The sequence below is a fragment of the Meles meles genome, chromosome 7 (genome assembly GCF_922984935.1).
Source record: "Meles meles chromosome 7, mMelMel3.1 paternal haplotype, whole genome shotgun sequence".
NCBI classification, from domain to species: domain Eukaryota; kingdom Metazoa; phylum Chordata; class Mammalia; order Carnivora; family Mustelidae; genus Meles; species Meles meles.
Window position 1 is genome coordinate 46,250,908 of NC_060072.1, and position 24,445 is coordinate 46,275,352.

A 24,445-nucleotide genomic window follows, 5' to 3' on the forward strand; every position below is an offset into this window, starting at 1 on the left:
CCCTCATCTTCCATATCAAATGACCATACAGTAGTTTCTACTCAAACATTTCTTAAATCTGTTCACGTCTTTCTATCTCTGTCAGTATCACACTAGTCCAGGTTACTGGTAGATGTTCCCTTGTTTTACTCTAAGTTCCTGATTTTTCCCTACTAACTCTCTCTTCCAATCTAGTGCTGGTTGTGCCAGCAATGAAGTACATAGTTTAGCTTAGTTGATACTATAGGAGAATTTCCCTGTTAAAGAATTAGTAGATAAATTAATATTGTGTAATAAACTCATTTTGAACACTTTAAGTAACACCATAATTCTCCACACTGCTGCCCGAGGGCTTCTTAATATGCAAATCTAATCATGCCGTTATTTTAAAAACCTTCGTGTCTTCTCGAATACTCACTGGATAAAAGAGAAAACCAGTAAAGTAGCATAGAGGACTAAATCTATGTCATCCTTTAGTATCATCTGAAATTTTACATCCTTTTGAGAAATGTTCTTTGACTTTACAAGGCTATAGGTTAGGTATCCGAGGTTGTCTCTTCTGTAGCACTTAACCATAATTATCCTTCTTTTTCACTACCTACTAAATTCAAGAAGTGTAAGAATTTTCCGGGGGTTAGGGGGTGGGAGGGCGCCTGTGTGGCTCAGTCAGTTAGGCCCCCAACTCTTGATTTTGACTCAGGTCATGATCTCCCAAGCGCTCCCCACTTGTTGGATAGTCTGCTCAGTCTTCTTCTCCCTCTACCCCTCCCCCGCTCCTGCGTGCTCGAGCTCTCTCAAATAAATCTTAAAAAAAAAAAAAAAAAGTTTCTGGATCGCTGGCGCAACGTCAGGCAAATAAGAACCCTGTACACATTTGATGGATGAATGAATGAAGCACTACATTTCCATGAAATACCTGAAAAACAAACATCACAAGGATTTTTTTTTTTTTTAAGTAGCGGTTTTTAATAAGGGATCACTTAGTCACAATTAGGCAAGGAAATGGTTAAGGATATAATTTTTCCCCCACATTCTAAGATCGTACTAAGTTGCGAGATATATAAAATCAGAACTATTTGCACACAGCTTCCCCCCCCCCCCATGCTTCTTTTCTTCAGGCACAGGGCAGGCACTTGCACAGAGGGTAAACATTTACCGAGTACTTACTATATTTCATGCAGTGTTCACAACGTTTTCAAGAGTTCTGATTTGACAGAACTAAAGACTTTTGACTGCTCTTCTAACAAACGGAGGAAAAACAAAACCTAAGTTCTTTTTATTCCTCTATTCTGGTAAGAACAGAAGGCTCATCTTTTGCACTTTCATTACCATTTCTTAATTCCATGGATATCAATGATGACTCAACTCCTCCGCGGTAACTGTATGTGACTATTAGAAATCTAAATGCTTCCCATGTCAATTTAGCTAGTGAGAATTTCCTAATATTGATGGGAGCACAGCAGGCTTTTAAGGTGACTGCTGACTTGAACAGGAAGGTTTCGCTTCCTTTTAAGGCATCATTCATGTCAAGACCCAGCCTAACACAAAAGAATAGAAAATTAAGATATTCTTTTACTTTTTCTGTAAGGAGTAACCACCATAAAGAACTTGGATTTCTTTGACAAAGTGAGTTAACCCTCCCCGAAGAAGAAAAAAATTGGGAGAGATTTGAGAAATACACACAAAGGGCAGAACTGATGTTTCCCTGCTACCAGCTAGGTAGTGAAGTCATTAGAATTAGTAGGATCCTCTTACTCCTTCCACACCAGCGACACCCAATCTAGGAACTCCCGTTTCCGTCACCCCCCTCCCTGCCCAGGTTACCTGTGGAAGCTGATGTTAATGTGCTTGTTGTAGGTAGTAGCACAGCCCGCCGCGGCGCAATTGGTCGGCATTTCCCTTTCCCCCTCATTCGGCGCTGCCTTAAGCCTGTTCTGAGGCGTTGGCTGCTACGCTTCCTTCGGGCAAAGGCTAGGCAAGCGAGGCAGGGGTCGGGCGCACCGAGAGGAGTCGTGAAAGCCGAGTGGGAAAAACGGGTTTGTGTATGGGGGAGATGGGGGATGTCAGTCTTCCCTGTCTCTTTATTAATATGGCGGACTTCAGCCAGCAAAGCAGACAGTCCCGGAGCTCCGGTCGCCTACGTTTACCTTCACCAACATGGCGGACACAAGCCGCCCTCTCCCGGCTTCCAAAAAGGGAGTGGGACTACTGCGTCTCTTTGGCAGCGGTCCTCGTAGCAATTAAAAAAGTGTCTCTCCCCTCCCCTCCGTCACTATGAAACTCATGCGGCCAAGATTAAAAACGGGACCGCCCACCCCGCCACGCACCCAGATATCCCAATCCCGAGTCCGGGGTGGGTGTGAGATAGAGGTTGGAAGGACAAACCCGAAGACTGAGGAAAGAAAGACTACAAGTCCCACTAAGCATCGCGTCGTCCTAATTATTATCGCGTGAACTGGACGCCTTGTTTCCTGCGTGCCGCAGGAAGTGACGTCACGGGCAGAGCCACTTCCAGAGGCCCTTTCTCGCGAGGCGGAAGAGCCCCGATCGCGGAGGAGCAAGGGGGCGCTAGGGAAGGGAACTGGGTTGCGACGGTCCGGCGAGAAAGAGCTGGGGTGCGGGGAAGTTGGGGAGCAAAGCCCGCTAGGTGTCCGAGTAGGTAAGGCCGCACCGACCGGGTCCGTTAGAAAAAAAGGGAACCGAGGAGGAAAGCAATTGTCGGGCGGATCCCCGGACGGAGGGCTAAGGTTGTGTGGAAGGCGCTGCTCCCGGGATGGCGACCGCAGATATTTCGGCCCCGGCCTCCAGTGGCCTCTCGCCCAAGGAAGAAGGGGAGCTAGAAGATGGGGAAATAAGCGACGACGATAACAACAGCCAGATACGGAGCCGGAGCAGTAGCAGCAGTAGTGGCGGCGGGCTATTGCCATATCCGCGGCGAAGGCCTCTTCACCCGGCCCGGGGTGGTGGATCTGGCGGAGGCGGTGGCTCCTCCTCGTCGTCGTCCTCTTCTCAGCAGCAGTTGAGGAATTTCTCACGCTCGCGGCACGCGTCGGAGCGGGGCCACCTCAGGGGACACAGCAGCTACCGACCCAAAGAGCCGTTCCGGTCTCACCCGCCCTCCGTACGGATGCCTTCGAGCTCACTGTCCGAAAGCAGCCCCCGGCCGTCCTTTTGGGAACGGAGCCACATCGCCTTGGACCGTTTCCGCTTTCGAGGCAGGCCTTACCGGGGTGGAAGTCGCTGGAGTCGGGGGCGAGGAGGGGGTGAGCGAGGAGGCAAGCCGGGGGGCAGACCTCCTCTGGGAGGAGCAGGATCCGGATTCAGCAGCAGTCAGAGCTGGCGAGAGCCCTCTCCACCTCGGAAGAGTTGTATCCTTAACGTGGCGGTCCGCCCTGGGTGTGTCACTTACTGAAGTTCCCTTTAGCGTCATTATTAGGTCTATGAGATGAGTAACTTTTTTGAACCATCAGAACCGCTTATTTGTCACTGTGTCAGTATACTTTAAGTTGTTCTTTGGTAGTCTCCATGTGTCACACTATACAGACCTGTTTCTTAAGGTTGCTTTTTTGGGTATATTGCTTTTTAACATTAAGGTATTATGGATTGGGGACAGGTTAGTGAGATCAGATTTGCAATAGTACATCGGAAACCCAGGTTTCAATAGTATTTACTTTCACCGGAACAAGAACTTTGTTTTTATATAAGGTTGACTTAGATTGTTAGAAGGAGAAGAAGGAATCATAAACTATTTGGGGAATACTGTTGCTTATACAGTATTGAACTTTGACATTGAAAATTGTGAAGTTCCATTCTACATAATGCTATAGTTTTTGTGATTCTGCTTTTACCTTTCCTGATTAATTTTTACACATGCTGCCTTTTAAAGTGGGGGAGGGGAGAAAGACCCGTATCTTTACCAACTCTGTTGAATTCATACAACCTGCAAAACTTTACCTCCTTCTTTATTTCTTATGTTCAGTTTTTGAACATTTTATAACTCAATGCTTAACAAATGTAGGTAAGAGAAAGATAAACACTATTTTAATTTTAATATATTGAAAGCCATGAAGTGTATGGAAGGGTGAGATTATGGGGAGGTTGAAAAAGAAAATAGCAAAAATATCTGATTTTTGTTGTCTCTAATCCCATTATCTGTAATTCTTAAGTTTACTTAAGATTTATACTGGGGAATCAGTCATCTGAAGGTTTGCTAGGTTATGGTGGGTTTATAGTCCTAGGTTTTATTTCATGATAACTGCATAAAAATCATCATAAGTACAGTTACTGTTGTAATTTCTATGGTATATTGATTTTTTAAGATATATGAAACTTACATGTAATGACATTTGTTTGGAAGACATTCAACATTACTTTTCTAGAATACTTAGGATCAAATGGTCTTTTCCAGATGTATAATAATATAATGGGCAAGAAATGTAAGTTTAGGTACAAAGTGGCAGTTTCTGGTGCTAGTGCCCGGAAAAAAACTTAATTCTGCAACCAAAAGTTGGATTAGGAACACCTAGTATTGTTTCAAAGAAAATCAAGTAGGGATTTAACTTTTAAAAAGATAAATGATGTTCTTTCAAAAAAAGAAGAACTCTGCCCAAGATATTTTTTTAATGAAGGATTTGTTAGTTGTCGATTATGATTCTAAAAAGAGGCTGCTTCAGCACATATATATTTTTTAAGAATATAAAAGAGGAAACTTAGAATTTGTGTTGGAGAGACAGATGTGAGTAAATATAGTTTAATGTAAAAACTTGAAAATGAGGTATGTAAAAAGTACTCTGGGAGCACAGAGTTTTTTTTTTTTCTTCATTTAATCTGTATTAGAGAAGGTGGTGATGAGGGGATTTGCTTAGCTCCTGCCTTTGCCTTCTTTCTGTCCATTCATTCAATACCAATTTGGTCTTTGCCATATGTATATTTATTAATTGTTAAGCTTATATGTTTCTTTTAATAAACAGGCATATGATGTGAAGAAAGTACAGGAATATATCGAGTCCAATTTCCATAGTAACTTAGCAGAAATGAGCTCTCTTGCTGATTCTTTTCCATAGATGCTGCACTTAAGAAAAGGATGCTTGTTTTGATCCTCTGCTCATTGTTTTCCTTATGGAGTATCATTAATCCATCCTAGAGGTGGTATTTTTTGTAAGAATTTGTGAAGGAAAAGATAGTTTTCAGCTACTCTTATATAATGTGAGCAAATAAAATTTATAATACAAAATTTTATTAATTTAAATTCCTTAATACCAAGACTGTATTCACTCTTATTCGTATATCCACTGTGCACTTATAATAATGACAGTTTTATTTTATAAATAATTACTTCAAGAAAGAATAAGAGTTTTGGGGCACCTGGCTAGATTAGTCAATAGAGGATGTGACTCTTGATCTTGGGGTTGTGAGTTCAAGCCTCATGTTGGGGGTGGAGTTTCCAAAAAAAAAAAAAAGGGTAAGAAAGAGTAAGGGATATCCTGTGGCTCATTTCCATAATCTAGAAGTGAAGTAACATGAGTAGTAGTTTTTGTTTGTTTTTTTGTTTTTGGCTTATTTTTCTGTGATGATTAAGGTAAGCTAGGTGCAGCTTTAAAGAAATAAAATGAACTACTCAGGACACCTGGGTGGCTCAGACAGTTAAGCTGCTGCCTTCTGCTCCAGTCATGATCCCAGGATTCTGGGATCGAACCCCCCCCCCCCCCCCCCCCCCCCCGCATGGAGCCTCCTTGCTCAGTGGGGAGCCAGCTTCTCTCTCTGCCTCTGCCTGCCACTCTGCCTGCTTGTGCTCGTGTGTGCGCGTGCTCTCTCTCTCTCTGAAAAATAACTAAAATCTTAAAAAAAAAAAAAAGAACCAGATTCCAATGTGGCACTTATTTTCATTATCACTCATTTAAAATTTTTCTTAATGATAGAAACTTTGTCAGTCTCTCTTAGCATATGTTTCCTTTGGTTGACTACTGTTTTAAACTTTCTAATATGAGAGTTAACATAATTAGGCCAGTGTCTTTCATCAGTAGAAAGTCCTTTTCACCTGCGGTTGGAAAGCGTTTCTTTTTTTAAACCAGATTTCACTTAGAAATTGCATCTTAACTAGTTTAAAATTAAATCTTCTCTAAGTGTTGGTTTCATCCTAGTTGTCCTGTATTAGACAGAAGTAGGAGATCTTACTTAGCCTTGACAGAGATTAGTTACAGTTGTAAATCAGTTGCTTTTCCTTATTTTTCTGTCTTTGCTGTTAGTGTATTGAATCTTTTCTCTTTACAAATCTTCCCAAAGTCTTCAGATTTATTTTTTTTTAATCACTGTGGTTATGCCTTTGGGTGGCTCCATTGAAAAGTGAGGTGTAGATGAGGATAATTACAGAATTTATGTACAAAGTATATAATGGTGGGGGGAGCAAATAATGCTCTGGCTTCAGATAGGAGGTTCATTTGAATTTTAGATTAGGGTCAGTTTGAAGAACAGAAAAACCTAAATAACAAAGCTGTGCATAAATTGTGATGAACAGGGGAAATGTGAGATTGGAAAGGAAGTACAGGTCAAATGAAGGCATTGTATGCCATTGTAAGTATTTTGGATTCTTTTCTTAATGAGATTTAAACAAGGGGATGGATCTGATCAGATTTGTCTTCTAGATAATTAGTCCAATAGCATAGTAGGGGATGGCTTGTGGAAGATGAGACCCAGAATATCTATCATGAGGCCAAACTTCTTGTATTACGTAAACATACAGGAGTGCGCTAGAATGCTCAAAAGGAAAAGTGAAAGAGGCTAAATAGTGAGAACACCATTATTATAGGAGTTGGAAAGGAGTCATGAAGACTTAAAGGAAGATAGAATGTAGGGAAAAAAGGAGAGTGGAGTTAGAAAAGCCAAGAGAGAAGTTGTTCATGCAGTGTCCAAAGCTGCGGAGAAGTCAGGTAAAATAGTTTGAAAATGTGGATAAACAAACTCAGCTAGCAGAAGCCAGATTTTGTTTGGTTGAAGAGTAAGACAGGTTATGAGAGGCTAATATTGTTTGAAGAAACTTGGCTCTGAAGAGCTTAGGTCACAGAACCAGAGGTTTACTAAAACAGTTTGTTGCAGAACTGTGAAGATTTTCAGTTGTAATAATGCTAGTTTAGTTTCTGAAGTTAATGGTGGTGAAAAAAAAATATTTGGTGGTGATTCCCATTCTTGTATTAGTCATTAGGGAAATTTTAAAATAATCTGGAGGTTGATTGGTACTGTAGGTTGTTAAACAGAGGAACCATCTTTAGGGAACTGTAATGTTATATCCTAGCCAGTTTTAAATGATCCATAAATGACATATTGTCACATAAAGCACTTGTCTTTAAATCTTGTTAATTTCTAGGCTGGAGAAGTGAGGTGTAACAATTTTTGCCAGTATGAATTATTTTGAGTAAAGATTGTAGTTTGGAATTTTGTAGCCATTTATTTCTAAGGGAAAAGTTATGTTCTATGTATCACTGTGTTAGAGAAGGAAAACATTTTTTGGTAGCATTATTCCCTGTCTTCAGAGACAAATTAGTTTGAATACTATGAAGGTATTTTTTTTAATAATGTAATTCCCTCATTGTTTTTTGTTTTGTGTATGTTGCATATTAGTATACTTGAGTTTCAAGATTATTATGTATTTGATTTTTAAGAAAATGCTTCCTGTTTATAAACTAGTTTTAACTATTAGTTGTCAGTGTTTTTTATCTTCTTTTTTTAAATTTGAGACATGAGGGGCGCCTGGGTGGCTCAGTGGGTTAAAGCCTCTGCCTTCGGCTCAGGTCATGATCCCAGGGTTCTGGGATCGAGCCCCACATAGGACTCTCTGCTCCGCAAGTGAGCCTGCTTCTTCCTCTCTCTCTGCCTGCCTCTCTGCCTACTTGTGATCTCCCTCTCTGTCAAATGGATAAATAAAAGCTTTAAAAAAAAAAAAAAGAAAGGAATCTTTAAGATATAGCTTATATAGGCTTTTCTGATAACTATAGAAGGAATGCTGCCCTAACCTAAGTAGTTGGAATACCTGTAGGTACTGTCAATAATAACTGATACCAGTGATTTTCTAAGTGGACTGTTCTGTATGGTTACTTGTTAAAATTGAAATACAGGCACATTAAGAAATTGGGCATACCTTAAATGTAATTTAGTAATTAAAAATACTAACTTGTCTTTTTTGAAAAACATGCTAAAAAGGGAGATAAGTCATCTATAACCTAATGTGTTTTTATTAAATTTACTGGAAAAATTTTGGAAGCTGGTTTCCTTAATATGCTCTTCAGCCAAAAGTTTTGGAAGATCTCCATCAAGAAAACAAAATTATTCATCAAAAAGTGAAAACTGTGGAGAAGAAACTTTTGAAGACTTACTTTTGAAGTATAAGCAAATACAGTTGGAACTAGAATGCATCAATAAAGATGAAAAACTAGCTTTGAGTAGCAAAGAAGAGAATGTGCAGGAAGATGCTAAAACATTGAACTTTGAGGACCAAACAAGCACTGATAATGTCAGTATTACAAAAGATCCAAGTAAAGAAGTAGCTCCTGAGGAGAAAACACAGGTCAAAACTTTTCAGGCATTTGAATTAAAACCACTCAGGCAAAAATTGACTTTACCAGGGGATAAGAACCGGTTGAAAAAAGTTAAAGATGGAACAAAACAGCTTTCCCTGAAATCTGACACTACTGAACCTAGTCAAGGTAATGGAATTAAAATTTTCAATTAGTACTAAGATTCTTCTTTCTCTATGGGGTAACTAGTTATTTTGGTAGTGTGCTTCATTGAAATGATTTTAATACTTTATCTGTGAATTCTTTTTGCACTTTCTACATTGACAGTCATATTATTCATAATGATAGATTTAGTTTCAATCTGATCTTTCTTTTTGTCCTTCTAATACAATTTTTAACATAAGTGTATCAGTGGACCTTCATTTCCTAACTTAAAAAATGCTTTGGATATTTGCGTTTAACATGATGTTAGATTTTTTGGAGGTATCCTTTGTTGGGTAGAAAGTTTTTCACCCCCCCTTTTCCTTGTTTGAGATTTTCAGGATGAATGGATGTTGAAGTTTATCATGTCTTTTTTCTTCATTGAGAAAAACATCTTATTTTTCCTCTTTAAATGTAGTAGTGTAATAGATTATATTAGTTAATTTTGTAGTGTAAGCTACTCCTATATATTTAGGATAAATCCAGGTAGTTGTTATGTCATTTTTGTGCATGGATTTGATTTGTTAAATTTTTTTCTTTTTTTTATGAAGGTATAATTTATATGCAGTAAAATTTACCTTTTTTAGTGTGTAGTGCTTTAAGTCTTTACAAATGCAGGCAGTTGGGTAACCATTGCCAGGCACCACAATTAAGATATAAAACAGTTTTGTTAACTCTCACAGATTGTCCCATGCCCTTTGTAATCAGTTCCTTCCTCCCTCACCCCACCATATAACTATTGATTGTTTTCTTTCTCTATAGTTTTGCCTTTTCCAAAATGTCATATAAATGGAATCATGCAGTATATTGCCTTTCGATTCTAGCTTCCTTCATTTAGTTAGCATAATGTATTTGAGATTCATCATGTAGTTGCATATATCACTAGTTCATTATTGCTGAATGTGCCATTGTATAGTTATGGTACAGTTTGTTTACCCATTTCCATTTGAGGATATTTGAGTTCTTCCAGTTTGGGGCAATAAAAAGTCTTCACAAATAAAGGTTTGCTAATGTTTTATTTAGAATTTTTTTATCTGGGTTAAGAGCTTATAATTTTTATTCCTTTTTCGTTGCCAAGTTCTAGTATAAGGTTATGATAATGGTCAAAATGAGTTGGGGAGTGGTTTCTTCTTTATTCATGCTTTCTATTTCTGGTTAAGGCAGTTTATTTATTTATTTATTTATTTTTAAAGATTTTATTTTATTTATTTGACAGAGAGATCACAAGTAGGCAGAGAGGCAGGCAGAGAGAGAGGAGGAAGCAGGCTCCCTGCGGAGCAGAGAGCCGGATGTGGGGCTCGATCCCAGGACCCTGAGATCATGACCTGAGCCGAAGGCAGAGGCTTTAACCCACTGAGCCACCCAGGCGCCCCTGTAAAAAAATTCTTAAGAATCTCACTTTTTGGGGTGCCTGGGTGGTTCAGTTGGTTAAGTGTCTGCTTTTGGCTCAGGTCATGATCTCAGGGTCCTGGGTCCCTGCTCAGCAGGGTGTGTTTCTCCCTCTCCCTCTCCCTCTGCTTCCCTCTCAAATAAATAAAGTCTAAAAAAAAAAAAAAAAGAATCTCACTTTTCTATTACATGTAGCATTTATAAGTTACATCCCCCAGTTTTTAGATTTCCCTAGAAATAAGTCCATAGCCTTTGGCTCAGGTCATGATCGTAGGGTCCTGGAATTGATTCCCACATTGGGCTGGCTCCCTATTCAGCAGGAGGCCTGCTTCTCTTTCTCTTCTCCCCCCCCCCCCACTTGTATTCTCATTCATTTTCTCTCTCTCAGTTAAATAAATACATAAAACCTTAAAAAAAAAAAAAACAAAAAGCTTAGTAGTTTTTAGCCTCTCTCCTATTAAGATCGGTTTGGGTTTTGAAGTTTTTACTTTAGCTGTTTGTGATATATAATTTTTTCCCACTCATTCCTAAATATTTTCTAATCTTTGTTTTTCTTTGACCTGTAGGCTGTTTGGAAGTATGTTTCTTAACTTCCAAACATGAAGCTTCTTTATAGTTTTTGTTACTGGTTTCTAAGTCAACCATACTGTCAGAGAAGGAGCTATTAGAGAAAGAATGAGAATATAGATTTGTATTTTTGTAGAGACTTGCTTTATTGTATGCAGTTGATTTTTTATAAGTGTTCTGTGTGTATTTGAAAGGAATACATGGATTGTTAGATCAGGCTTTTTATGTTCACATCTTTATTCATTTTTTGATCTGATTGATTTATTACTGAAAGGTTTGTTAACATCAGCCACTATGATGGTGGATTTATTGTTTTCAGTTTTTGTTTTAAATACTTTGAGGCTGAGGATTGACTCATTATTCTCGTTCTGTGGTGGCCTTCTTCATCTCTAGTCATGTTTCTGACTGAAAGACTTACCTTATGCCAATAGTTAGACCATCTTTCTTCCGATAAATATAAATGCCTTGTATATCATTTTCTATTCTTTCAGTCTTTCCATATTCTTAAGTCTCAAATGTCAATTGTACATAGTATAGAACTAGATTTCTTTTGTAACTTTGACAGTCTTTGTCCTTTACAGGAATATATAGCTCATTTGCATTTATCATTCTTACTGATATTTGGATTTTTATTGTTTTCTTTTTCTTTCATGCCTCTTTTGTGTCCCCCCCACCCATTACAATTTTTTTTTTCCTTTTACCGGTTTGGAAGTTGGATATTAAGTTTCTTGTCTCATATTGTTTCCTTTCAGTATTGTAACATGAATTTTTCTTATCAGCGTTTAAAATTAATCAAGGCCTTTACCCTGTCCTGTACAAAGGCCAGTAATTTGCCTAGCTTTGCTCATGATTTAACACTTTCTCCGCTCAGTTTTCTATGGCTAGAATTTTTATCCTTAAAAGACATTTTTTAGAATTTAGATGCGTTTGCTGGATAGAAAACTTATCTGTTTGCCCCTTTTTTAAAGATAATTTTCTAGGTTTGGAATTCTGCACTTGATGTTAGCCAAAAGGCCGAGAGGCGACCTAGGTTTGGAATTCTAGATTGGCTAATTATATTCTCAACATATTAAAGATATTTTCTGGCTTCCATTATTCATTTTGGTGAAAAGTCAGCTATCAGGCTTAATAGTTTCTAATTTGAAGTTAATTTATCTTCTTTCTCTGCTTGCTTTAAAAATCCAATTTTTGTTTCTGATATTCTGTAGTTTATGATATGTTGATTGTGATTTCTTTTTATTCAGAATAGCTTGCAGTTTGTTGTGCTTCTTTTCATTGATTCTGAAAAATTGTCATCTTTTAAATATTTTCTCATTCTCTTTTCTAGAATTCTGTATATATGTATATCAAATCATCTTACTTTATCTTCCGTTTCTCTTAATTTCTTTTAAGTTTCCATCTCTCTGTAAATCTGCTACATTCTAAATAATTTCTTCTGATGCATCTCTCAGTTCATGGATTTTCTTTTTAGCTGTGTCTGATTTGTCTTAATTTCACCTATTGAATTTTAAATTCAGTTACAGTTTTTATTTTAGCATTTTTTTTTTCAAATTACTTTGGTCATTCTTTTTAGATTTTTCTGCTTATTTTTTCAAATGTATCTTTATTTCTTTAAGCATGTTAACCATAGGTTTGCTTTAGTTGTTTCTTTCCCTTGTTTGCTAATTTTCAGTACCTAAGTTTTTTATGGGTCTTATTTCTGGTTCCCATTTTTGATACCTTTTCTTGAATGCTTAGTGATTTTTTTTCTTTTCTTTCTCTCTTCCTTCTTTTTTGTTTTTTAAGGTGCTCATTTTAGTTTCAATTTTTTTGGTGGGATTTTTTTTGAGGCCTGGGACAAAGATGAATTTCCAAGTCAGGGGTTGCTTTTGCCAGGCACCTGAGTAGACATTTGCTCTGGGACTGCTTTATATTTGAAGTTTTCAAGGCCAGCCATGTGTACATTGTATTGCAAACCTGAGTGGTGACTGGTTTTGGTTACATACTCTCAGGAACATGTTTTTTCTTCTTCAGTTTAGCACCATGATTCCAAGTAGGAAATTTCAAAAAGTATAACTCAGTGGGATAAAAAAAAAAGGCAAATAATTATTATACTATTAGAGTATAATAAGAGTTATGTATGAAAGCCTGCAGTAATACAGGGAAAGGACCAAATATGTCTGCCTGAGTTTAGAAAGTTTTCATTGTGATGAAAATGTTTGGTTTATGACTCAAAAAATTAGTCTTTTCAACTTGGGAAGTAAGAAGGAACCAAACGAGCAGATAAAAAGCACAGAGAACTTTTTTTTTTTTTTTTTTTTGCACAGAGAACTTTTAAAGGCTAATTGAGATTGATCTGAAATGGGGGCAGTGTGGGATATATGGTATGTTTCTTGGAGGAGTTGGATATAAATTTATAAAAGGGTAGATTGCAGAGGGCCTTGAATGTCTTGGCTAGGGAATATAGATTTTCTTAAATGTCAGGTGGGCCATCATATTTTTAAATAGGAAAAGGCTGTTATCAGGTATCTGTTTTAGAAATGTAACTGACAGCAGTATGGAAGAGGAGTTGGAGGAAAACCAAAAAAGCTAAAATTTTATCTGAATAAATTATATTGGTTAGTTTCTTCATATGCATCCTCTCCAACCCGTACTGTCTGCCCTCCCTAGTCCTCAGCAAGACTCTCAGCTCTGCCATCAAGTTTTTAAGCTTTTAAGCATTTTTAAGAAATGCTTTTCCATTTCTTTCAACAACTTTTCTAAACCATATTATTTTCTTCAGGCTTTTACTCATCTTTATTCCTATTTCAGGTGATCTGACTCAACTTTAAGCTTCTCACTTTCTTACCGTAAACTTATAACTGTATTGATTTTCACTTCATTTCATTTTTTTTTTTATGGCCACTTTGTATTAACCTGTATTCCTGGCTCTAACCTCTACCTTCTCTGGAACCTTGCTCCATCTGTTGTTTATTTTGATTCATCTTTAACCACTTTCTCTTAAGGGGTTCTTAGTATAAACATACTTGCATTTTCCTTCCCAAAATGTAATCACTTTGTCCCCAGTCTGTATTCTCCCTTAACCTCTGTCTTTTCAACCAGACTCCTTGAAAGGCTGGTCCATGCAGACTCTCCACTTTACCTCTCAGTCCAATGTTACCTGCTTTTCTGCTCTTCACTGAAACTAGTCAGGGCAGAGTTACTTTGATGTAATTACAAAATTAATTTTAATTTTCCTTCATTTTTTTATTTCATTCTTCCATTGATTCAGAAATTGAGCACTTTATTTCAGGCTTTGGGAAATCTATCCATGAACAGATTAGTCATTTATGCCTTCATGGGCTTGCATTTTAGAAAGGGGGGAGAAGAAATATGATTAGTAAAAAACAATAATGGAAAAAGTATAGCAGGGTAAGTAGGGGGATGGCAGATATAGATTGCAGTATTAATGAGTGATCAGGAGAGGCCTGAATTTGAAGGTGGGATTTTAAAAAAGGCTTTGAAGACCATGAGGGAATAGCCAGATGGATATGCGAGGAAAGAGCTTTCTAGGCAGATAATAAATAGCTAGAGCAATGATTTTTTTTTTTTTTTTTTTTAAGATTTTGTTTATTTGACAGAGAGAGAGTGAGAGAGGGAACACAGGCAGGGGGAGAAGGAGAAGCAGGCTTCCTGCTGAGTAGGGAACCAGATGCAGCCCGCAGTCCAAGGACTCTGGGATCATGACCTGAGCCAAGGCAGACGCCTAAGAACTGAGCCACCCAGGTACCCCTAGAGTATTGATTTTCTAACTTTGGCCCTTGGAACAACATTACCTGGAAACTTGATAGAAATGCAAATGCTGGGGTGCCTGGATGGCTCAGTTGGTTAAACAGTCCCTTAAGGCTGCCTTGGGCTCATGTCCTGATCCCAGAGTCCCCGGGATTAGCCTCTCTTCCCTCCCTCTGCTCAGCCGGAAGTCTGTTTCTCCCTCTGCCCCGACCGCACTTGCGCTAGCTTGTTCTCATACGTGCTCTCTCTCTCTTTTTCTAGCTCATGTGCAATCGCTCTCAAATGAATAAAAATTGTTTAAAATTAAAAAAAAAAAAGAAAAAATGCAAATGCCCAGGCCCTATCCTAGATCTACTGAATTGGAAACCCTGGAAATGGGGCCCAAGAATCTGTATTTAACAGGCCTTCTTGTTGATTCTAATACCTGGTAAAGTTTGAGAATCAACAAACTAGAATAACTACTGTTAAGGCAGAAGGGTATCTGCCATATTTGAGGAATAACAGGCCTTGCCACTAAAGAAAAGAGAGTGGGGGTGCTGAGTAGTGGAAGACAAGAAGTCAGAGATGATGGGTTGGGATAGATCATGTAGAGCCTCATAAGAGCTTCGTTTTTTATTCCAAATGAAATGTGAACTACTGCAGGATCTTGAGCAAAAGAACTGGTATAATTAATTTATATTCTCAAAGGACTATTCAGGCCACAATGTTGAGAATATTCTATAGGGAGCAGACATATCTACTATATTTAGTGATGTTCTTCTTGATAAATATGGAAATTTGGGGGTTTCGGTAATACCATACACATCTAGAATTTCTTATAACCTTCTGATTTTCCTCTTTTTTTTTTTTTTTTTTGAAGTTTTCCTTTGTATTTCCTCAACTGTCAAATGCCCTCTGTTCCATTTTCCAAGGGCGTTCTTAATTATATGGTTTTAACTACCACCTATGTCCTGCTGATTGTCTTTAGCTCAGTTTAGAATTCTGGATAATAATTTAAAAAATACAGCATGACTGCAAAAGACCAATTTTCATCTTGGAAATATTGAGTCAGAATTGAAATAACTGTATTGTAGAAACCCATAACAGTGGTAGGGCAGTGTCTAACTACATGTTTGGTGAATTAAACAATTACCTGCTTTTATAGACTGTGTAAAGTTAGATTTATAGTTTGAAATTTATGGTTTGTACTTGTTTTTAAGGTATTTTGTGCTCATAAGGTGCTGCCAACTTAATGTAAATTTTGTTACTGAAATAATTACTTTTAATTCATAGTCCTTTTATCAAAGTACAGTTTTAACTTATTTAATATTTTGAATCATTTTGCCTGATAACTTCAGAAATGAGGCTGATATGAAAAGTTTGGTCAGATTTTCATTCTAACAGAATTCTTTCCTTCTTAGTGATTGTGAAAACGAGAGACTTCTTAAAATAATTACTACTAAATATCATACAGCATTTTATTTTAAATTGATGGTAGCTGTTTTTTTGAGTATTCAAAGTATGCTGTTTTATTTTAAAGGATTAGAAGATAAAGAACAAAATTTAACAAGAAGAATTAGTGCCTCAGACATTCTGTCTGAAAAGGTAAGATTCTGCTTTCTGGAATTGGGTGTCTTTGTAAGACTGATTCTTATACTGCTTTACTCTGTTCTTTTCAAAGAAGGTTCTGTCTTGCTTTCTACTCATTTCCTTTATGTCATTTCTTTTCATCATTACCTCCATTTGGACATAAATCTTAAAGATAAAATCTGGAGAGATGTCCTTCAGTATCTTTGTGCTGGGTTCACTTAAATTGAATTTAATTGAAGTGTTTTTTATATAATCATAGATGATCTTTTTGTTAGTTTTTTGAAACTTTAAATTTTCATCAAGAGAGTTTGTTTTCCTGCTTTTGGAGGATTATCCTGTGTGGGAAATCTTTGGAGTTAGACCTTGACCTGCTATTCGGTTCTAGCTCCTCTTATTAGCTGAGTGTTCTTGCGTAAACTCTTTGCCTTTGCTTGCCTTGATTTCCTTTTCTACGAATGAGTGTGGTATCATCTGTTCTCTGGATTGTGGCCAGGTTGAGCAGGATAAAGTACCCAGCACTGTGTTTGACATGTAGTAGCTCTCAATAGCCCAAGCCTTTTCTTTGTTGAATTAGAGATCTGAAATACCTTCAGTTCCTTCTTTTAAGATTTCAGTTAGTTTTTATGAGTAAATTAAAATGAAGCAAAGAGCCTAGAAGCTTTAGAAAAGAGATGATCCTAAATTTAAGATTGATAATAGAACAGATACCCATATACAAACACACACACACACACACATGCATATGTGTGTGAATGTATATATATTTTTAATGTCTTTACAATAACTTCATAAATTAAGTAGACATTATTTGGTTTATAAATGAGGTAATATTTATATGGGTATATTAAGTGAATTACCTGAAGTTATGTAGGACTTAAGTGTTAGAGCCAGGAGTTAAATGGGGTTCAGTAATCTTGCTGATCAGGTAGCTGCTTTACGTAGCTGCTTTACGTACAGAACCAGTAACTTCTTTTTTTTATTCCAAAAGGAGTGGTTGCAAAAAGTAATCAAAGACTTTTAAGTCTCCATGGAACAGTGATGATAGCTTTATTTTAAATGCTTTCAATCAGCACTATCCAATAGAATTTTCTACAATAATGGAAATGTTCTTTATTTGCACTTTCCAATATGGTAGCTATTAACCACATGTGGCTTTTAAGCACTTGAAATGTGATTAGTGTGGCCGAGGAACTAAACTTCTTACTCAATTTTAGTTAATTTAAATTTAGATAGCTACATGGGGCTCATTGCCACCATACTGGATAGCACAGTTCTAGAACTGCAGGACCAAGTAGTGGAATTTGGTATGTTTAAGTGACTTAGAGTTAAAAAAAGATAATTTTTTCAACTCCTTTGTTATATATATTTCCCAACAGTGGAAAGGGTATTTATAGCCTGGTTTGGATAAACTGAAGTACTGAAATATGTGGTGACAATTCAGTTAAGCGTTTATAATAGTTCATAGTAGAGTGAAACCAGTAGGAAGGACCCACTGTTTTCTTTATGGTTAAGGTATCTTAAGAAGTTAAATAATTTAATTGGATATTAGACAAATGTGATTATAATTCATGTGTAAGCAAAGGTTATTAGGTAAGTGAGCTTTGACCTTTTTGAGTCTTAGTTTCTTAGTCTCTTTGAGTCCCTCCTTCTTTATACATACACATAAAAGAAAAACAGTTTTGCCTTTAATTTCAAAGGATGGGGAAGCCAGAGGACTCCCAAATACGTCTGTCCCCACTATACCATGTACTTCAATTAAGAATCTGTGCTTAGGGGCGCCTGGGTGGCTCAGTGGGTTAAGCCTGTGCCTTCAGCTCAGGTCAAGGTCTCAGGGTGCTAGGATCAAGCCCCACATCCCAATCTCAGGCTCTCTGCTCAGCAGGAAGCCTGCTTCCCCCTCTGCCTACTTGTGACATCTCTCTCCCGCTCTGTCAAATAAATAAAATCTTTAAAAAAAAGAATCTGTGCTTAGTCTACCTGACATTTTCAATTTTATATTTTAGCTAAAATGTAGAGAATAGATTTTTTAAATTACCTTAAGAAAAGGTAGGGTGGGGGCGCCTGCGTGGCTCAGTGGGTTAAAGCCTCTGCCTTTGGCTCAGGTCATGATCCCAGGGTCCTGGGATCAAGCCCCGCATCAGGCTCTCTGCTCAGTGGTGAGCCTGCTTCACCTTCTCTCTCTGCCTACTTGTGATCTCTCTCTGTCAAATAAATAAATAAAATCTTAAAAAAAAAAAAAAAAGAAAGAAAAGGTAGAGCGAAAAAAATTAAGATATTTCAGTTGGAAAAAAGCTTTCAAACATTCGTCCTTAACCTGTTTTCCTGTTTTAGCTTCCCTGTAGGAAAGTCTTGGGTGTTCAAAATATTTTAAACATTCAGATAAGTATCTGTAGTTTTAGAACATATATTGTTCAAATGTAAGTAAGTCTGAAGAATTATAAAATACGTATTTTTTTTTTAAAGTTTGCAAATTTCAATCTTGACATTCAGTGTACCTGTTCTCTGTATTACTTGTAAGACTAGTAAATCGCATGTTTATGGAACCACTTCATTCTTCATTCTTGACCTCTTCTGGGTGGATTTCTTCTTGCATTTGCTGTCATCAGATTTTTACTTTCTTGGTTGGGAGGCTCAGTTAAATGCTGATCTCTGACACTTAACTTCCCTTTTGCATCATACTATTCCATCAGTTGTATTCATCCCCTCTAACTCTTCAGTTTACATATACATACACACCCTCCACAGGTTGATTTGTCTGTATCATAGGGATTGGAGGTGTAGGGCTGTGGTAAATAGTTCAATTTCCTTATATTGCCATTAAGTATTTGCTTTACAACTAAATTCTGATCCTTGGAAAGGTTTGACTTGGTGAAATGTTTAAAGTCAAATAATAAAACTAAACTAAAAAGTTACAACTATTTCTTTTTTCAAAGAAACTTGGTGAAGATGAAGAGGAACTATCAGAACTACAACTTCGTCTTTTGGCTCTTCAGTCAGCCAGTAAAAAATGGCAACAAAAAGAACAGCAGGTGATGAAGGAAAGCAAAGAAAAGTTGACTAAGACGAAAACTGTACAGCAAAAAGTTAAAACCAGTACGAAAACACATTCAGCCAAAAAAGTTAGCACTACAGGTGATCATTTCTGTTAAATTCTTTCGATTTCATATATCAATACAATTTTAAGATTTTAATTCAGAAAGTTGGGAGTTTGGGAACTACAGGGCCCCGAATGGGGGACAGTCCTATATAAACAGAACTTGGGGGAGCATCTGTATATTTGATTTAATGACAATGAAAATAAATTATAAAGCTCTTATTTTCTTTTATCTAGAAAATTCTAACTAATAGAAACCAATGTTTCTGTATTTTTATTTAAAGCTAAACAAGCATTAAGGAAGCAGCAAACAAAAGCATGGAAGAAACTACAACAACAAAAAGAACAGGAAAGACAGAAAGAAGAGGATCAGCGGAAACAAGCTGAAGAAGAAGAGAGAAGGAAAAGAGAAGAAGAAATCAGAAAAATTCGAGATCTCTCAAATCAGGAAGAGCAGTACAATCGATTCATGAAATTGGTTGGTGGAAAGAGGAGATCAAGAAGTAAGGTAAAGGGGCGCCTGGGTGGCTTAGTGGATAAAGCCGCTGCCTTCGGCTCAGGTCATGATCTCGGGGTCCTGGGATCGAGCCCCGCATCGGGCTCGCTGCTCAGCAGGGAGCCTGCTTCCTCCTCTCTCTCTGCCTGCCTCTCTGCCTGCTTGTGATCTCTCTCTCTGTCAAAGAAATAAATAAAAAAATCTTTAAAAAAAAAAAAAAGTAAGGTAAAGAGTGTAAAAATATAAAATCAAGACATTATTCAAATTTAAGTGTCCTTATTATCTTCATAAATACAATCAACTAAGAAAAAGTATAGAGTTTTTGTGTTTCATAGAACTTGTTATAATTTTTGGGGGGAGGAGGGAGGTTGGTTATAATTAAGAATGAGTTTTCTATTGTTGTAGATATTAGAAATAGAAGAAATGAAAAATAAGTATGGTTAGCAAAGTCTCCTTATGGCTTTTTCATCTTTCTCTATTTAGATGAAAGTAGGATTACTGGGGCCCCTGGGTGGCTCAGTCATTAAGCGGCTGCCTTTGGCACGGGTTGTGATCTCAGGGTTCTGGGATCAAGCCCTGCATCGGGATCCCTGCTCGGTATGGGAGCCTGCTTCTCCCTCTCCCACTCCCCCTGCTTGTGTTCCCTCTCTTGCTGTGTCTCTCTCTGTCAAATAAATAAAATCTTAAAAAAAAAAAAAGTAAGATTACTAAATTGTAATGAGGAATTATCCAGAAAATGACCATACGCTAAGTATAGTAGCAGAATTTCATTAATTTTTTTTTTTAGCATTTGTTTAGTACTGTAGAATTAAAAGTGTGTCGTGACTAATTAATTGGTATGGACTGTTTTAAAGAAAGTTAAATCATCGTAGCATTAGTGCTTGTGCTTACTTTAGTTACTTAGCATTTGTAAACCTTTACTAAGTAATGTCATTGATAATGATTGTCATTATTTATTATGGATGGTGTCAGGCAGTAAACTGGAGATTTAATAATTAATCCTGTGATATATTGTCAGTGACAAATTTCAGGATTTTGAGATTTGAAATTATGCTTGTGAATGAACTGTTGAAGAAGAGAGGGATATTAAAGAATAAGAGCTCTTTAATTTTAAGGAGTCAGAAATTAGGTTTGCGTAAGCAAGGAATTTATAATACTTGGAACTTCTAAAGAGTACTTTGTTAGGGAGCCTGGGTTGCTCAGTGGTTTAAGCCTCTGCCTTTGGCTCAGGTCATGATCTCAGGGTCCTGGGATCAAGCCCCACATCGGGCTCTCTGCTCAGCAGGGAGCCTGCTTCCTCCTCTCTCTCTCTGCCTGCCTCTCTGCCTACTTGCGATCTCTCTCTGTCAAATAAATAAATAAAATCTTAAAAAAAGAAAAAAAAGAGTACTTTGTTAGAATCTTTTTAAAGAGAAAAGTATGTATTTGTACATTACTCTTACCAATCTGGATAGGTGTTTTTTTTTAGCTATAAACTGTCTCTGAGTGAAATGTAAGAAATACAGAAAGAAAACTACACATAGACACATCACCTAAGAGTTTCTGGTTTTCAGCTGTCATCAGTGTATTCATAACTAAGATGTTACTGTATTTTTTCAAAATACTCTAAAATATAGGGTTTTTTAAAAAGATTTTTATTCATTAGAGAGAGAGAAAGTAAGGGAAAGGGACAGAGACTCTGAAGCAGACTCTGCAGAGTACAGAGCCCAGTGCAGGGCTTGATCCTACAATCATGAGATCATGACCTGAGCTGAAACCAAGAGTCACATGCTCAACCAACTGAGCCACCAAGGAGCCTCTAAAATATAGTCATGATGGCATAAAACTTGAATTTATTCATCCAGTTTCTCATACAGAGAGGCCATAAGTGTTCAGGAACTTGGTGTCATCTTATTTTACAGAGGAATATGATTTTTGATGCTGTTCCCTAGAGGATAACTGTCAATTGTTTTGTAATTTCTAGCCTAACAATAGACTAAGACAGAAAATGCTTTGAAACTGAAAAATATCTTGTGTTATTAGTCTTCAGATCCTGACCTAAGACGATCCTTAGATAAGCAACCTACTGATAGTGGAGGCGGCATTTATCAGTATGATAACTATGAAGAAGTTGCTATGGATACAGACAGTGAAACCAATTCTCCAGGTATGAGCCCAAACTGGAAACATTAACATATTCACAAGTTTTCATAAATGGACAATGATCATAAAGCTTCCCAAAAGCTTGAAAGAAATGTGTAATGAAAGTGATGTTAGCTGGTGAATTGAGTAACCGTAGACATATAGTGGAGATACTTTGAGAGCAAACCTCAAATATATAATATTAACCTTTCTTTCAGGTGTTTCTTTCTAGATAGCATTTAAATGAAAAGGCAGTGTTTAAAGTCTGCTATTAACTGATCTTAAAAATGAAGATTGTGGGAAAGATGAGAACACTGCTTTTAAATAAAAAAAATAAAATTTTCATTTCTTAAGTTATCTTTATATCATAGACAATTCCTGCTTTAGTGGAAAAAAAAATCTTGTGTTCTTGGATTCCTTTCTCCTTCCAGTGATGTTACTTTGTAGGAATTTGGAGATGGTAAGTGGTACTGCTAGTGGCATCTCAGTAGAGGCTGGTTAGAACTGCTCAGGGCAATGTTCAATTAGATTGCATATTTTAGGATGTGATTCTTCTTGAGGGCTGGAGACATGCTTTTAGTTGCTATTCAGGGGTGATTCTGTGGGAGACCTATTTTCTCACTAATTAAAACATGTAAAACTGAGGCAGATAACTGAATGCAGTTGGCATTCTAGGAACTGGAACACTTACTTGAAAGATCATATCATCAGTGTTTTTCTCCCTATGGTCATATTGTCAGAACAAAACAAAATGAGAATCTTATTTTAGTGTGTCTAGACAGAAACAGAAAAATCTATATGATTTGGGTTATGTTTACTAAAAATGCTTATTTTTTGATTACTCTTTAGGCTTATGTTTGATTGTTTCATATTATGTTTTGTTTCAGGATATTAGTTTTGATTTCAGAATTTAACTCTCTTTGGTCAGTATTAAGTTTTCTTGCTTCCAGGTTCTTCAAGATATTTCATTGTATTCCCAAGTATTAACAATATTATTAATACTTTCTATAAATAATTTTATGTACTATGCTTTCAAAAAATTTTGTGAAAAATTAGTAATAGAGAATGTACTCTTTACTCACCTTTGTCAGATTATAGCTTCTTGCTATATTCACTACCAGTATTTATTTTTAAGAAGTAAAATGTTCTAAAGGCCAGTTGAGTTTTCAAATAGTATATAGGCACAAGTTAACCATATAAATCATGTGGGTAATGACCATATTGACTTGTGAGACAGCTGGGATAAAGAAGCATTGGTCTTTTTACCTGAGGTTTATAGTTACTGGGTAGCAAGAGTAGTCTTCAAATCTGCCGTATTTCACTGGCTTGTAAGAAACCACTGAAGGTAAAATGCATGATTTTTTTCATCTGCTACCAGGGAAGAGAAAAATGCTAACAGTTTCATTGAGATGCATTGATTCTAACTATTTCAGAATTATTAAATGTGACAGAGTGTACATTTAATTGATAAATACAGCAGGAAGTAGTACTTTTCATTCCTGCTATTTGCTTTCTATACAATAGTTTCTATACAATAGTTCATTTTTCATTTCACATAAAGGGAGGAATGGAATTACCACATTAGTGGTTTGTTTTTTGTTTGTCCTTTGGTTAGGACACTTAAGCAAATTCAGGAATTTTTTGTTTTATTATTCCTTTAAAAATAGTTTGTAAAAAAGAAAAAAAGAGTGTTTTTCTTGTATTTCCTGTTCTCTTTCCTGTTAGATGAGTGAAAGTGGAACAAAGAGTTTAAAGCACTAATTGTCAACTTAAGTTGGAAGGCTGGCTTTCTGATGACAAAGGACACTGTTGAATGGGTAGGGAGGTCTCATGGAGGTTAAAGATACTAATTTGCACTCTGCTTAGATAGATGTATTTGTATTTCTTCAGGCATATCATAATCCTAATTTATTCCTTTCAAAGTATATTTGTTTGTAAACTCTTAAAATTTTTTACAGCCCCTTCACCGGTGCAGCCACCATTCTTCTCTGAATGTTCACTGGGGTATTTTTCTCCAGCACCATCTATTTCTTTGCCTCCACCACCTCAGGTTTCTGTAAGTGCGAATTGATGTGATTTTTAAGAAAATTATTCTGTTGTTTTGTGTCTTCCTAATTTGTGTTGAAAAACTGGCATGTAACTAAAAGTAGTTAATGTTTAAAGAGAACTTAAAGTAGAATTGTTTACCAAAATTAATAGCTCTGAAACCTATAGAATAAATAGTTAATTATATATAGGCAGGCTGTCCATTTGGGAGATTTTTTTCATAGCTAATTTTTAATCTTACATGTACTTTCTTTCAGTACTCAGCATGTTTCCATTTTCCTTCTCAGCTGGTAGCTATTCCAAAAATTTATTCCAAAGCAGAATAAGATTATCGGCTATTTTGCATTGTCTTCTTTGGCAGTTGGGCTTAAGTGCATTAGGATACTTTCAGAAATGAATTCTTTTCCTTTTTTCCTCTTTTGATGAATACAGTTATTTTTAATTTGAAATTGCATGTAAAGAATGTTACGTTGTATGTAGAAGTTAGTTTCTTTTTTCCCAGCTTCTTTTTAAAAGAACTGCCAGGCCCTCATTTAAAAAAGAAAGAAAGAAAGAAGAAAGTAAGTGGGAGAATCATAAAGTAAAAGTTGAGGTTATTTCTAGTTTGAAAGAACCTACAGACCAAGTTGGATCTCTCAGTAGGTTAACGGGATCTTTGTCATTTCACAGTTCCTGGGTGGACGTCTGGTGTCCTCCTTGGAAGCTTAAAGTGAGGGGAATATGAGA

General features: G+C 36.8%; 2 protein-coding genes across 3 annotated transcripts in view; one reads left to right on the plus strand and one right to left on the minus strand.

The window, feature by feature from the left end:
* THAP2 (THAP domain containing 2) overlaps nucleotides 1-2,332 on the minus strand; it is a 32,357-nt gene extending 30,025 nt beyond the window's left edge. For both annotated transcript variants that reach the window (XR_006819667.1, XM_046012685.1), the window contains exon 1: nucleotides 1,804-2,332. Coding sequence is in view for 1 of the 2 variants with exons in the window: in XM_046012685.1 (XP_045868641.1) it covers nucleotides 1,804-1,874 (71 nt within the window). In the remaining variant the exon portion in view is untranslated. The remainder of the gene's footprint in view (nucleotides 1-1,803) is intronic.
* Nucleotides 2,333-2,541: 209 nt separating this feature from the next.
* Nucleotides 2,542-24,445, plus strand: part of ZFC3H1 (zinc finger C3H1-type containing) — a 52,675-nt gene continuing 30,771 nt past the window's right edge. Inside the window, exons 1-7 of the mRNA XM_046012681.1 lie at nucleotides 2,542-3,347; nucleotides 8,259-8,675; nucleotides 15,913-15,977; nucleotides 18,896-19,094; nucleotides 19,341-19,564; nucleotides 21,575-21,698; nucleotides 23,632-23,729. Coding sequence (XP_045868637.1) covers nucleotides 2,753-3,347; nucleotides 8,259-8,675; nucleotides 15,913-15,977; nucleotides 18,896-19,094; nucleotides 19,341-19,564; nucleotides 21,575-21,698; nucleotides 23,632-23,729 — 1,722 coding nt within the window. The 5' untranslated portion in view covers nucleotides 2,542-2,752. The remainder of the gene's footprint in view (nucleotides 3,348-8,258; nucleotides 8,676-15,912; nucleotides 15,978-18,895; nucleotides 19,095-19,340; nucleotides 19,565-21,574; nucleotides 21,699-23,631; nucleotides 23,730-24,445) is intronic.